Source organism: Felis catus, chromosome A3, assembly GCF_018350175.1.
Source record: "Felis catus isolate Fca126 chromosome A3, F.catus_Fca126_mat1.0, whole genome shotgun sequence".
Classification (NCBI taxonomy): Eukaryota; Metazoa; Chordata; class Mammalia; order Carnivora; family Felidae; genus Felis; species Felis catus.
Window position 1 is genome coordinate 103,857,327 of NC_058370.1, and position 14,341 is coordinate 103,871,667.

Here is a 14,341-nt window from a genome sequence, read left to right on the forward strand (position 1 = left end):
AGGAAACAGAAAGACAATAAAATGGCACACTTAAGCCTTAACGTATTAACAATGACCATAAATGTAAATGATCTAAATTCACCATTTAGAAGACAGATTTGATGGGAGTGGATTACAGTATTATCTGAAGATGTGGGAAAAAATATGCCAGGTAAACAGCATTATTATTTTTTACAAAAAGCACGAGTAGCTATATTGACATCACATAAAGTAGCCTTTATGATAAAAGGATCTATCCAATAGGAATAAGTTACCAATTCAGTATGTGTGAACACCATACAGCTGTGCCTCAAAAATACATAAAGCAAAATCTGATGGATTTAAAAGGAGAAATACACTTACAGTTGGGGACATCAACACCATTTGTCTCAGCAACTGACAGAACTACCAGACAGAAAATCAGCGAGGATGTAGAACTGGACAACACAATTCAACCACTAAGATCTGATCAACCGGTAAATACATACTGAACGCTCCAACCAACAGCAGAATACAGATATTTTTCAAGCACTCATGGATCATTTACCAAAACAGACCTCAACACATTTAAAAGAACTGAAATCATACATAATGTATTCTTTGACCATAATGGAATCAAACAAGAAAACAGTAACAAAAGGACAAGGTAATTGCTATGCACTCAGAAACGAAACAACACACTTCTAAATAATCTAGGGTCAGAGAGGAAATCGCAAAGGAAATAAAAACACATGAAAGTCATTGAAAATGAAAAAGCCAACAAACAAAAAAAGAACTGTAACGAAAACGAAAACACAATATACCAAGAACTGTCAGACACAGGTAAAGCAGTGGTGAAGGGAAATTTATGGCACTAAATGTTTACAGTGGAAGAGAGGAAAAGTCTCCAAACATTACTCCAAGTTCCTACCTCAAGAAACTAGAAAAGACAAACACAAAGCAAACTAAAGGAAATAAAAATGAGCAATAAAATTGAAAACAGGAAAAGAGAGTAAAATGAATGAAACAAAAAAGCTGATTTTAAAAAATAAAACCAATAAACCTCCAGAAAGACTGATAAGGTTAAAAAAATAGGAAAACCTAAATAAATCACCAATATCAAGAATGAAATGGGCTATCACAACAGATCCTGCACCCACTAAAGATAATAAGAGAACAACACCAACACTTTAAATACCCAACATTCGGGGCGCCTGGGTGGCGCAGTCGGTTAAGCGTCCGACTTCAGCCAGGTCACGATCTCGCGGTCCGGGAGTTCGAGCCCCGCGTCAGGCTCTGGGCTGATGGCTCAGAGCCTGGAGCCTGTTTCCGATTCTGTGTCTCCCTCTCTCTCTGCCCCTCCCCCGTTCATGCTCTGTCTCTCTCTGTCCCAAAAATAAAATAAAACGTTGAAAAAATAAATAAATAAATAAATAAATACCCAACATTCAACAACTTAGAAGCAATGGACCAAGCCCCTGAAATCACAAACTACTGAAATTCAACCAAGATGAAAGAGACAACCTGAAGAGTCCTACAAACACTAAAAACCTGAATTTGTAATTTAAAGACACCCTCTCCCCTCCTCAGCAAGAAAGAAATCTTCAGGTCTACATGTTGTCATTAGAGAACTCTACCGAAACATTTCAAGAATACGAATCTTACACAATCTCTTCTGGAAAAGTGAGAAGAAGGGAACATTCCCAACACACTGTAAAGGCCCTGATCAAAACCAGAACAGTCTGAAGAGAAAACAACAGGTAAACAGTTCTCAGGAACTTAGGTGCAAAGTACTAGCAAATTCAATCCAGTGCAGCAATGTATGAAAAGAACTATACCCTGACCAAGAAGGACTTATCCCAGGCAAGTAAGGTAGATTAACACTGAAAATCAATGTAACTCACCACATCAACAGATTAAAATAAGTAAACTCACAAATTCACATCAATTGATGCAGAATAAAAATTTTATAAAATCTAATACCTATTCCATTCATGCTAAAAACTGTCAGCAATTCAGAAATAAAGAGAAACTTCTTCATCTTTTTAAAGAACATCTACAAAACAGCTGCAGTTAATAACACACTCATTGGTTAAAGACTGAAAGCTTTCCCTCTAACACTGGGGATAAGGCAAGTATGTCTGCTCTCATTCAACAGAGCACTAGAAGTTCTAGCCACTGTAATAGAGCAAGAAAAAGAAAATGCACACAGATCAAAAAGGAAGAAATAAAACTTCCTATTTGCAGATAACGAGACTGTCTACATAGGACGCCCAAGAAATTTACAAGAAATTACTGAGTTCAGCAAAGCTCCAAGATCCAAGACCACACAAATATGAACGGCATTTCTATTTATTAAAAATGAATGTTTAGAAAGTAAGTTTAAAAACGTAACACCATTAATAATTGCTCCCAAGGAAATGAAATCTAAGAAAACATGTATGAGATCTATATGCTGAAAATTACAAAACCCACAGACCTAAAAACTTGAAGAGACATCCGTTTATGGATCGGAAGACTCAACATAGTGAAGGCGTAAATTCTCCCCCAAACTGATCCATTAAGTTTAACACAATTCCTATTGAAACTCCAGCAGGGTTTTTGTAGGCAGTGATAAGCTTATTCAAAAATATAGATGAAACGGCACAGGACCTACCTAAAACAATTTTAGAAAAAAAAAAAAAAAAAAGAATAAAATCTGAGGAATCACTCTATCCATTACTGTGGCCTCGTATGTGACTAGAGTAATGAAAGTGTGGTATTGGCGGAGGGACACACAGTTCGAGAGAACACAAAAGAGAACCCAGAAATAGAGTCACAAAAACACACTAATTTTTAAGAAAGGTGCACAGCCAATTATAGTTGACCCCTAAACAACCAGGTCTACTAATAGGTGAATTTTTTTCAATAAATGTGGTAGAGTACTGTCAATGGATTTCCTCTTCCTTATGATTTTCTCAGTAACATTTTCTTTCCTCTAGCTTACTGTAAGAACTGAGTGTTCAATACGTGTAACATACAAAATATGCGTTCATGACAGTTTTGTGTTATTGCTAAGGCTTCCAGTGAAAAGCAGGCTATCAGCAGCCTAACAGTAGTCAAGTCTGGGGGTAGTCAAAAGTTATGCATGGATTTTTGACTGTGCAGAGGGCTGACGCCCCTCACCTTGAGGGGTTCAAGGGTTAACGGTAGGTGGAAAAAGGGTAACAATTTTCATAAATGGTGCAGGAGCAACCAGGTACCTATAACCAAAACGAATAAACATCGATTTACATCTCCGACCTTAAACTCGATGAACATGAATCATAGATCCAAATGTAAAATATCAAACCATAAAAGTTTTGGCAAAACAAACAAAAAACAAAAACAACTAAGCAAAACTCTCGGGACCTGGGACTGGGAGAAACGATCTGCAAATCACAAACCTGACTGGAATCTAGGATGGGTCTGAGCTCTCAAAAAGAGTGAAGGAGTAAAACACCCCAACAATCCAATTAGAAAATGAGCAAAAGACAGAAACAGCCACTTCACGGAAGAAGGCGTACACATGCAAAGGGACACATGAAAATATATTCAACGTCATTAGCCAGGAGGGAGATGCAAATTACAACAATAATGAGGCATGTGTCAGGATGGCTAAAACACACAGTGATGACACCAAATGCTAGCTAAGATCTAGAAGAACCGGACCCCTCATACATTGCTGACGGGGACACGAAACGGCAGTGCCGTTTTGGCAAACAGCTGCGCAGTGTCTTAAAAAACTAAACCGCTATACGTTCCACCAACTGCACTTCTGGGAACGGAAACTCACGTACACGCAAAAACCCATAGGGAACTGTCCATCCACAGTGGCAGTTTGTTGCCATGGTACAGCGTCATGGCCAGTCACCTGAAGGAAGCCTGTGCCCTTGGTCTTCAACTGGCAGCTGCCGAAGACGTACCGGGGATAACGCACGACACGCAGTGCGGGCTGTGACCCTCCCCGAGTGCCTCCCCAAGTCCCTACCGTGACTTGCAAACAACTCCAATGTCCTTCAACAGGTCAATGCACCGTGCTACATCATACTGTGGAATGCTGCTCAGCAATCAAAACCAAGCGATTATTGATTTATACAACATCCTGGGTAGATCTCAATGGAATTACGCTGGGCAAAAAAGCTAATCTCAAAAGGTCGCCTGTGACAGAAGTAGAGCCATGGAGACTAGATTAGTGGTTGTTGGGCGCTGGGGAGAAGGGAAGTGGCTGTGGCTTTCAAAAGGTAGTATGAGGAACGCTTGGGCTAGAACTCTTCTGTCTGTATCCTGACGGTAGCGGCCATCACACAAACCTCCACATCGGATAAAATTGCAGAGTAGTGAACACACACTCACACACAACATGGAGTACATGTGGAACTGGGGAAACGTGAGTAAGGTAGCCGGAGTCTACCCACGTCCCTTCCAGGCTGTGATACGGTACTAGTATGCACGATGTTGCCACTGGCAGAAACTAGGCAAAGGGCATAGACGATCTCTGTTATTTCTTTACTTCTTTTTTCTTTTTTTAAAGGTTTTATTTTTAAGCAATCTCCACACCCAACATGGGGCTCGAACCCACGACCCCAAGATCCATGTTTCACGCTCTTCCAACTGAACCAGCTGGGCGCCCCAGGATCTCTGTATGATTTCTTCCAATTGCACGTAAATCTGTAATAATCTTAAAAAGTGTTTTTTTTTTTTAAAAAGAGGTAAAATTTAGAACTGTCTACACAGCCATTAGTCACTAAACTTCATTTGGAACTAGTGAAGAAAAGAAAAAAAAATTCTTGCACTTTAACTCCTCCATCTGCAAAGCAGCCCACCCAGGTAAGACAGAATGCTAGCCACAGAGCTAATGTGACATTGTTCTCGAAGAAACACTTTCAAAAAGTAAAGACAAACAGATAAAATTCATATAAAAAATATATTTTATTTAAAAGCCAACAAGCATTATGAAAAGATGCTCAATGTCACTTATCATCAGGGAAACAAAAACCAAAACCTACAATGAGATATCACCGCAAATGGATGGTTCCTACTGGGGAAAAAAAAAAAAAAAAAAAAGAAAACAAATATTCAAATGTTGGCAAGGAAGCGGAGAAACTGGAACCCTTGTACACCATTGGTGGGAATATCAAATGGTGTGACCACTGTGGAAAACACGGTGGAGGTTCCTCAAAAAATTAAAAATAGAACTCCCATATGACCCAACAATCCCATTTCTGGGTATATATGCAAAAGAATCAAAAACATGGTTTTGAAGAGATGGTTGCACATATCAAAAAGAATCCGGGGCGCCTGGGTGGCGCAGTCGGTTAAGCGTCCGACTTCAGCCAGGTCACGATCTCACGGTCCGGGAGTTCGAGCCCCACGTCGGGCTCTGGGCTGATGGCTCAGAGTCTGGAGCCTGTTTCCGATTCTGTGTCTCCCTCTCTCTCTGCCCCTCCCCCGTTCATGCTCTGTCTCTCTCTGTCCCAAAAATAAATAAAACGTTGAAAAAAAAAATTAAAAAAAAAAAAAAAAGAATCCAAAGTATAATCTATGAGATATCTGCATACCCATATTCAAAGCAGCATTATTCATAACAGCCAAGAGACGGAAGCAACCCAAGTGTCCGATGACGGATGAATGAATTAATCAAGTATGTTGCATAAATACAATGGACTATTATTCAGCCCTCAAAAGGAAGGAAGGTCTAGTAATGATGAATAACCTTGAGGACGTTATGCTAAGTGAAATAAACCAGTCATGAAAAGATTAATACTGTATAATCCCACTTATATGAAACATCTAGAACAGTCCAAATCATAGACACCGATAAAACGAAGGTTGCCAGGAGCTGGGAGGAGAGGAAGTGGGGAACCGACGGTTAATGGGTACAGTGTTTCAGTTCTACAAGATGAGAAAGTCCTGGGAGTGGGTTGCACAACTATGTCAATACGCTGAACGCTACTAACTGCACACTTAGGAAAGGTGAAGGTGGGGCGCCTGGGTGGCTTAGTCCATGAAGCGTCTGACCTCGGCTCAGTTTTGATCTTGCGGTTCGTGGGTTCGAGCCCCACATCAGGCTCTGTGCTGACAGCTCAGAGCCTGGAGCCTGCTTTGGATTCTGTGTCTCCCTCTGTCCGCCCCTGCCCTGCTCACACCCTCTCTCTCTCAAAAATAAATTATCTAAAAAAATTTACAAACCCACGTTTTTAATTTAACCCAGTATATTAAAAATATCTCAACATGTCATTCATATGAACACGGCTGAGATATTTTATATTCTTTCTTACGCACCATGAAGTTTTCAAACTCCAGTGTGAACTGACAGGAACAAGCACATCTCAATCTGGACTAGTTGCATCTTAAGTGCTCAGTACTCCGCTGTGGGAAGCTGTGGCTTCCCCACTGAGCCAGACCTCACCTGTCACCCCCACATAATAAACCTTATAGTTAGAGCCAAATAACTCAAAATATTTGGCGGGGTAGGGGAGACACACAGGGTCTTTTTCCAGCTGCTAGACTTTTTTGAAATCTTATTTGTCTTCAGGTAGCTCTATGGAAAGGCTGATGGGCAAAACTCCAAACTCTGAACATCTCCTGGGCACGTCCTCTTTGTCAGGCCCTCATTACGATCTGCAGGACATCATGCCTCTCCTCGGAGGGCTCACAATCTGCCAGATAACTGCCAGGTGCAAGAGGACTAGGCACATCATGTGGAGGAATACCAAGAACACGATTGACCCCTACCTATGAATTCTGATGTTCCAGAGAACGTAAGCGTTAAGTCATTTGACACCCGGAAGTTGTTAATTAGGAGCTTTCACCCTGTTCACAATATTCACTGGCACATCCTGACCTTTCTTAACTCTTACCTCCACCAGCAGTAACTACACCTTCAAAGTACAAACTTGTGCAGAAAACAGTACACAATCTGTATTAAAAACGCACATGGCACACGCACGCTCACTAGCAAAGGCACTCAGAAACCCATACCTCTGTCAACGATTGTGAGCAGAATAATCGGTTATCCACTAAGAGCTCATTTGTTAAGTTAATTGACCCAGGATGTAAGGAGACTACAATTTGATTGGTAAAAGCAAAAAAAAAAAAAAAAAAAAAAAAAAAAAAAAAAAGAAAAGGAAAGAAGAAAAAAGAACCCTCTCTCTCTCCTCATGGAAAAATAGAGTATTTTTTAAAGACCTTCAGAAAAATCAGGGATATCGAGAAAAACAGGAAAGCATTTCTAGAATAAACAAAACATCTACTTGCTGCACATCCCAGACAAGAATAGACTTTCTCATCAGAACAAAGATGCAGGAGCAGAACTACCAGATCTGCTGCTTCCTTTCCCCACTCGCGGAGCAGAAACTATTTTGTGGGTGAAGGAGCAGGAGCCCCTGGCAGAGGAGAACCTCTCTATAACCTCACATTTGTGTTGCCCTGGGGACAGCCAATCATAAAGACTTCTTTGTGAAAAAGAAAAAAATTGCGTTTTGCAATAAATTATCAAAAGCTTCATTGAAGATCTTAACGGACATGGTTGAGTAAGGAACACTAAACGTGACTACAAAGAGAACAGAACCCAATTTTATCAACTCAGCAGATTTCAGGGGTCTTTAGGCACTGGACTATTAGAAGAATAACCATGAAAAAAAGTTATAGACTACAAAGGCTGTCAATTTTATTCGGCAGTTAATAAAACTCATGTCTGACTAAGTCCTCTCCAGTCCCCCACTCATCCCCCACCCCAGCAAACAGATCTCCCCAGAACTAAATACTGAAAACTTACCTTGATGCACTAACTTCAGACAAGCTCCTTATAACTTATCATTTACTCTTTGCATTAAACTCTCGGTTATCATGCCAATCTACCGGAATGTAGTTAGTGCTATGAAATTACACCTCAGGATCCATGACTTGACTTCACAGGTATAAACATAACTGTCTTTAATAACTTAGACTGTGATCTCTAAAGCTTTACATCTGTCATCTGGAGTAACAGGACTTACCTTATAATCTCGCTAAACAGTATGTTACCATACATACTAAAAAAAAAAAAAAAATACATTATCTCACCCACTATTTCTGGTTCACAAGGTAAGATAAACTCTATCTATGCATCAAGCCACCACCTGTAGAGGCGGATTCATAGGTCTGCAGGGAAAAACTATACGGCTTCCGAAGGATCCTTAAAATACATAGGTTTTTAAAACTACACACCATTAAGCCCTATTCACTCATTCAGTGAGCAAGAATGCTACAGGTTCATAAACTCAGGAGCACTTTCATGGGCAGAGAAACATTCCCAAGCACCGAGAACTTCTAAGCTTTAAATGAGTTCAGGACAGTAGTGAGAGAAATAGATAGCAGCAATAAAACTTCTAGCTCCTTTTCTTAAGGAGGGATCCTAATGAAGTAGATCTCAGTTTGCAGCGGGAGACACCTAGCCAATATGCATAGTTACCAATGTTTTTGCCGTCTCTGCTTGCCATTTCCCACGTGTGCCCAATCTGACAAGTGACCAACCTTCTGAGGCTCTAATTCTGTAACAGGGGGACAGACCTGCATGGTTTCCCCATCTGAAGATTAGGAGGCACAGCCCCATTCTATCCGTAAATGCAAATTTGCCATTGTGTCCCAGCAATCAGATGTCTAGCCTGATGACTGTTTAGTGAGCTTCTGGCAAAAATGTGATCTACATTCTAACAGTCTGTATATACCAGATCCTTCAGGAATAATGCTGCCAACTTGCTTATATTTCATTAATCCAGGAAAGGCTAATCTGTCCAAATGGGAAGCAAGATTTTGGTGAATCCTTATCAAGACATGAACCTTTTCCATCAGTGGGGAAGAGTGACTTGAATCAACACAGACTTACTCCCTTACCAAGGTTGCCAGAAGCAAACATGCTCAAAGTCACATGCTGGGGGCTCAAGGGTCAAATCTAGCCTGCAGATGTTTTATCTGGCTTGCACAGTGCTTTCAAAGTTCTAAATTAATTGCCAATGTCTAAACATCAGGATATTTGGCATCAAAATCTACATTCCTGGGTTATCTTGCACTATACAATAGGAAAACAACTACTACTCTCAGACCACACACCCACACAGACACAGTTGGGGGCAGTTCTGATGTAAAAAGTGCAAATGCTCCCTGATTTCCCATAGTTAGTTCCCACAAGGTCAGTTCCCTCTGTGATTATATGGTCAGGTTTTCCTGGGCATTTATATTTGCCACTCCTGGTTCAGACCCCAAAACACTGTTTAATCCCTGAAATAAAAACCCACAATCTAATCTTATTAGTGCTATACCTAAAACCTCTGAGCAAACAAAATTAGCCCAAAGAGAAATGTGAGTAGAAAACAAACCATTTCCATGGTTCTATGTTGGTACTGCCTTTACAAACAAGGTCGGTTTTTTAAAGCGTCCTTGTTGAAAATGGTTAACTTGTCTCGTTTCCCTCCATACATTTAGCCAGGTTTTTAAGCTATTTGCTGTAACTGACTGAGTCCCCTTCAAGCAAAGGGTCATTAATAAGTGAGTCTTAGTGGTTACAACAACACCTACACTTCAGTGAAGGCAGGAACAGGGATTCCGGCTTTACTGATCAACAGGCAGATCCTGGGGGTATTTGACTGCTGCTACAAAACCTGATTTAAAATCAATGTTGGCTTGATGTCTTATTTGACACATCCTCCCCTCCTATCAAAACGTGGAATAAGTCAGTAAAAGGGTTTCTAAAAGGGGGTTTAATGTAAATGTTACACACAGCCTTTACACAGAGTCAAACAACCACACGTTAGCTACCTCTTACCCGGGTATTGCTTACCCATTGCACTGAGATAATGGTTGAAGGCCTGGCAAGGAGGACTTGGGGTTTGTGTTGATTTGTCACAACTCATGGGTGCCGGGCTCCTGTCTGTGTCAAAAGAGAAATACCCACTGGAGGATCGAGACAGCAGGGAGGATCTTCTGACAAAGATGAAAAACGGGGATCTGGTAGCAAAAGGCCCGGGGCTGGCTGGTGGGGCCAGCGGGCCCTGAGGGCTGCCTTGGGGGCAGCGGTCCCCTTCGCCTTCAGGATTACCTTGCTGCTCTGTCTGTAGAGAGGTAGGGGCCCCAGGCCTGAGCTGAGGAGGCCTCTCAGCAGGCTGCAATTGTCCACCTTCTCTGTCACACTCAGAACTTACATCTGAAGGTTGCTTTGCCATTTGGTCTTTTTTTCTGCAAGTAAAATAAAAACTAAGATTATCTTAAGCAAAACAGTAACTGTAACAAATAACTAAATGTAGCTAACTTTCACGGACTCCTTGAACATTTCTAGAAGAGCGAATGCTTTAACGTTAAGTCGTCAGTTGGTATATTTTTCTGACAAGCTTCCAGGTAAGGATAAAAATAACACCTAAAATAACAAAAGTTATCTCTCTCTTTGCGAGGTGGGGGGAGGGGAGGGGGTGGGACTAAACTTCCTGCCACCAAGCAAAATACAATTACATCGTCAACGTGTGACCGGTGCTCTAACGCACACGGACACGCACACAAGTTTTAGGAGAAGCAGCTCGTGTTAAGTCTATTCACACGTGCTCTTTGCTCAGGGCCGACTTGACGAAGTCGGAAACTCCCAGCGGGCTCTGATTTCCCGGGATCAGATACCGCGCTGGAGCACAGGAGCGGGCGCAGATGCAGCGATTTGCAGGCGGCTGGCCGCGTTCCCCGCTCCGGCCCCATTGTTCTGCCGAAAGTGCTGAGGGCAGCAAGTCTGGGGAAGGTTTGGCAAGGGCCGTCAGTCGTAGTAAGTGCGTCACAATAGAGTTTGTAACTCCGAGCGAGCGCGGCTCGGCCCGGGTCGGGCGCTCCCCGCCCGCGGTCCCTCCCGCTCCCAGCCCGCGCGCCCCTCCTCCCGCAGGGGGTAGCGCGCCGCCCCGAACTCGACAGAACTTCTCCCGAACGCACCCACACTACGAGGTGCACACCTCCAAATGGGGGAGGGGGGGAGTCCCCCAAAGCCGTCCCCGGGCGCCCCCTGCAAAGTCCCCAAGTAACTCTACACGCTAGGCGACACCGGAGCGCGCGCCTCCTTCACCCCATTGACCCTCCTCTGCGAAGGCAATCGGGCCGAAACTCACGTCCGCCCCTTCCCTTCCGAGCGTCGCGTCCGAGCCCGGGCCGCGCGGCGTCCTGCCCGCGCCCTTCGCCGACCCGGAGCCCCCTGACCGTCAGCACGAAGGTAGCGCGGGAGGCAAAGCCTAGAACTCGCGTTCAGAGCCCCCGGGGCAGCGCAGACCCGACCACTGGCCGTCCACCCGCCGCCGCGCTCCGCCGGGCAGCCGAGGGCTCCGCGCGCCGCGCTTCTGGCCCGCGCTGCCCCGGCCGCCGCCGCCGCCGCCGGGAACATCCTCCGCCTCCTCCCGCTCCTCCCCTCGCGCACTGCGCCCGCCGCCGCCGGCACCGCCGACCTCCCCGCGCCGCTGGCGCCGGGTGCCCGAGCTCCCAATTGGCTCGCGCGCGGTCGCTCTGCGCCGCAGCCAATAGCCGCCGCCGGCGGGGGCGGCGCCTACGGGTCAGGCCGCCAAAGGCGAGGCGATTGTTGACAAACTCGCCTCCGAAGGCGGCCCCGGCTGCGGCGGCGGCGGCGGCGGCGGCGGTGGCGGCGGCGGCGGCGGCGGCGGCGGGAGTCTCGGGGCCCGGAGCTGCCCAGGCTTCCCCAGCCCGCCCCCCGCCTCTGTGACCGTCCGGACGCCGCTCGAGCCTCCGCAGCTCCCGCCACCCCAAGCAGCCGGTCACCTGGAGACAAAGCAGGAGCCTCGCTCTCTCCACACCCGCAGGGCCGTTCTCAGCCCCTAGTCCTTGCTGCGGGCCGCCGACCCCGCCCAGGCCGGCTGGGCTGAAGACCCCAAAGGCCGCCCCCTCCCTAGCTGCAGCACCGACCCTCCTCCAACTTCCTCCCTTTTTCTCCCGGTGCGCCGCGGACACGCTCCAAATCTAAGCGATCACCACGGCCACTGGCACGCATATCTGCGCGCACCCGTGGCCACTGCAGACAGCGAACGTATCCACACCCCCATTCCCAGCGTCCCGCGGGTCTTCCACTACCAGCACCAGCAGCGAGTAACAGGCCTTCGAGGGCACCGCACCGCCAGCCAGCACTGCAAGTGAGTCGCGGTGCCCGGGTCTCTACGACAGTCCGGCCCCCGGATGCAGCAGGTTCTGCTGCTCGAGGCTCGTCCACTGCGTGGCCGCGGCAGTCGGAGGAAGCCCTCGGTCTCCCGCTGTCTATGGATGGTGCGGCTGGTATCGTCTGCAGCGCACTCGCAGGCCGGGCAGGGCTCCCAGACACGTCCGAGAGAACGAATGCAGGAGCTGCCCTGAAACCTCGGCCTGAATGGGTACAAGGAAAAGCCGAGTCCCGTCAGTTAAATAACCACCTCAGTTCCGCAAATCCTCCGCAACGGGCCCAAGCACCAGAGAAAAGTCAAGGCTCCAGACCAGCTCGTACCGCGCAGCCGCTACTCGGGGTCTCCGGGAGCCGGCCGCGAGGCTCTGGCCGGCTGCCGCAGCCCAGTGTCGTGGAGCGGGGCCCCAGCTCCCGGGACAGAGCGGAGAGCACGCGCTGCCTTCCCAGCCGGCCCTGAGAAGCTTCACCACTCCCTCGCGCGGAATCCCGGCCCCAGCCGTACTTCGGCCAAGTGCCCGTAGCCTTTCCACGGATGACCCCTCACCAAACTGGACCTGCAGGGGAAGGGAACCCGACCCGCCTGATCGCCGCCTCCCGCCCAGCGACAAGTGGGACGGGTACGTGCATCTCTGCCTGCACGTGCTCGGGAAGGGAGCAGGAGGTGGAGCCGATCTGACTCCGGTGTTTGTGTTCCGTCGGCACCCGGCCCGCTCCCGGGGATTCGGAGGTATTTACCTTGCGTTTCTCAGTCCGAGAGTCAGAGTCAGACATTGGGGGGACGAGGGCCAGGGAAAGGGCGCCGAGGGGGTGGCGGCGGGAGCGGGGCGAAGCGAGCAGCCCGCGGCGATGCTGGCCGCAGTTGGGCTGGGGCGCGCAGGGCGACTTCAAGAACCCGGTGGCAGTGGTGGCGGCGGCGACGCGAGACGGAGCGCTCTTACAAGATCAGAACCTGGAGGCTGCGCGGAGCGAAGTGAAACCTGCACAGCCCTGCAGCTCGGCTCTGGCTGGTGGCCCCGCGCCCGCACCCAATCACTGTGAGCTCCGCCCCCGCTGGGTCCCGCCCCGGCGCGCGGGCTGGCAAGCCCCGCCCCCGCCGCGCAGCAGCCGCTGGCGCTTTCAGGCTCCGACAGGTAAAGGCGGGGGTGGCCCCGCCGGGTTCCCCTGCGCGCGCTGCCCGCCCTGCCCCGGCGGGGCGTGTTTACTGGAGCGACTGGGGCTGCTGGTGGCTTGTGCGCACCCATCCCCCTCCCTCCAAAGTGTACCCTTGCCTTTCCCCCATCCAGCAGAGGCCAAGACGTGCGCTTGGAACAGAGGGGGCGCTCCGGGCACGCAGAAGCGGGCTGGGCCGCTGCCGCCAGCCGAAGGCCTCAGGAGGCGCCCCCGAGCCCTTGATGGGCTGCAGGAATTTCTCTCTCAGCCTCTTTGGGGCAGACGCGGGGACTGGGTTGACCCGAGAACACGCAGGTCCAAGGTTGAGCAGAGGGTCTCAAAGCTCTCCTCACTCAGAGTCTGGGGTGCTGGGAGAGACCCCGATCTGCAGGGCTGCTCACCTTCCTCGCTCTCGCCTCACGTGATTGTCTTAGGCTCCCTCCTCTTGCCATCTGGCAGGGACACCTAGCCTGTCTCCCGCGCGGATCCTCCGATAAGAGGCAGAGCCCTTGGCGGGGCGAGTGGAGAAAGAGGCCAGGAGCTGATCCCCGGAGGCGTCTGTTCCGTAACCCCGAAGCGAGAAGGGGCTGAGCGCAGAGCAGGTAAAATAGGGAAATGAAAAAAGAACTCGAAAAAAAAAAAAATCCTTTTAAGAAAAAAAAAAAAACCCAGAAGAATCTCGGCCTTCAGGTGGGAGAGAGGATCGTAACTCTGCTCGGGGAGTTAGGATCCTAGAGACTGGTGGGGCTCTCAGAGAGACGCCAGGGAGGCGCGGTGAGGCCAAGGAAGGCGGCGCGCATGGTGAGCGGTGTAGAGAGCGAAGTACTCCCCCCCACACACCCCTTTTCCCTGTGCGCTCCTATCCCCTTCCTCCTTGGTGCCCGCGGCCCCACTCCCACTCCTGCTGGGGGGGACGGTACACCTCTGGGTCCGCACCCCCATATCTGTTTTCCTAATGTGGGTTATGAGTTCTCACCGTTACCCCTCACTGCTAGGAGACAGCCAGGAGACAGCCGTGGCCGGGGAGTGGGGGCAAGGTCGGTCGGGAGA

General features: G+C 48.2%; 1 protein-coding gene across 17 annotated transcripts in view; it reads right to left on the reverse strand.

Annotated features, from left to right (window-relative positions):
- BCL2L11 (BCL2 like 11) overlaps positions 1-13,009 on the reverse strand; it is a 50,006-nt gene extending 36,997 nt beyond the window's left edge. For 3 of the 17 annotated variants that reach the window (XM_045054587.1, XM_045054580.1, XR_006595770.1), the window contains exons 1-3: positions 11,094-11,511; positions 10,055-10,191; positions 9,797-9,886 (exon numbers count right to left, since the gene is read on the reverse strand). In XM_045054587.1, coding sequence (XP_044910522.1) covers positions 9,797-9,886; positions 10,055-10,191; positions 11,094-11,362 — 496 coding nt within the window. In that variant the 5' untranslated portion in view covers positions 11,363-11,511. Of the gene's footprint in view, positions 1-7,976; positions 8,013-9,796; positions 10,192-10,505; positions 11,074-11,093; positions 11,512-12,877 lie in introns of those variants that run through there. The other 14 variants (XM_045054581.1, XR_006595769.1, XR_006595767.1 and 11 more) reach the window with 12 other exon arrangements.
- Positions 13,010-14,341: the final 1,332 nt, after the last annotated feature.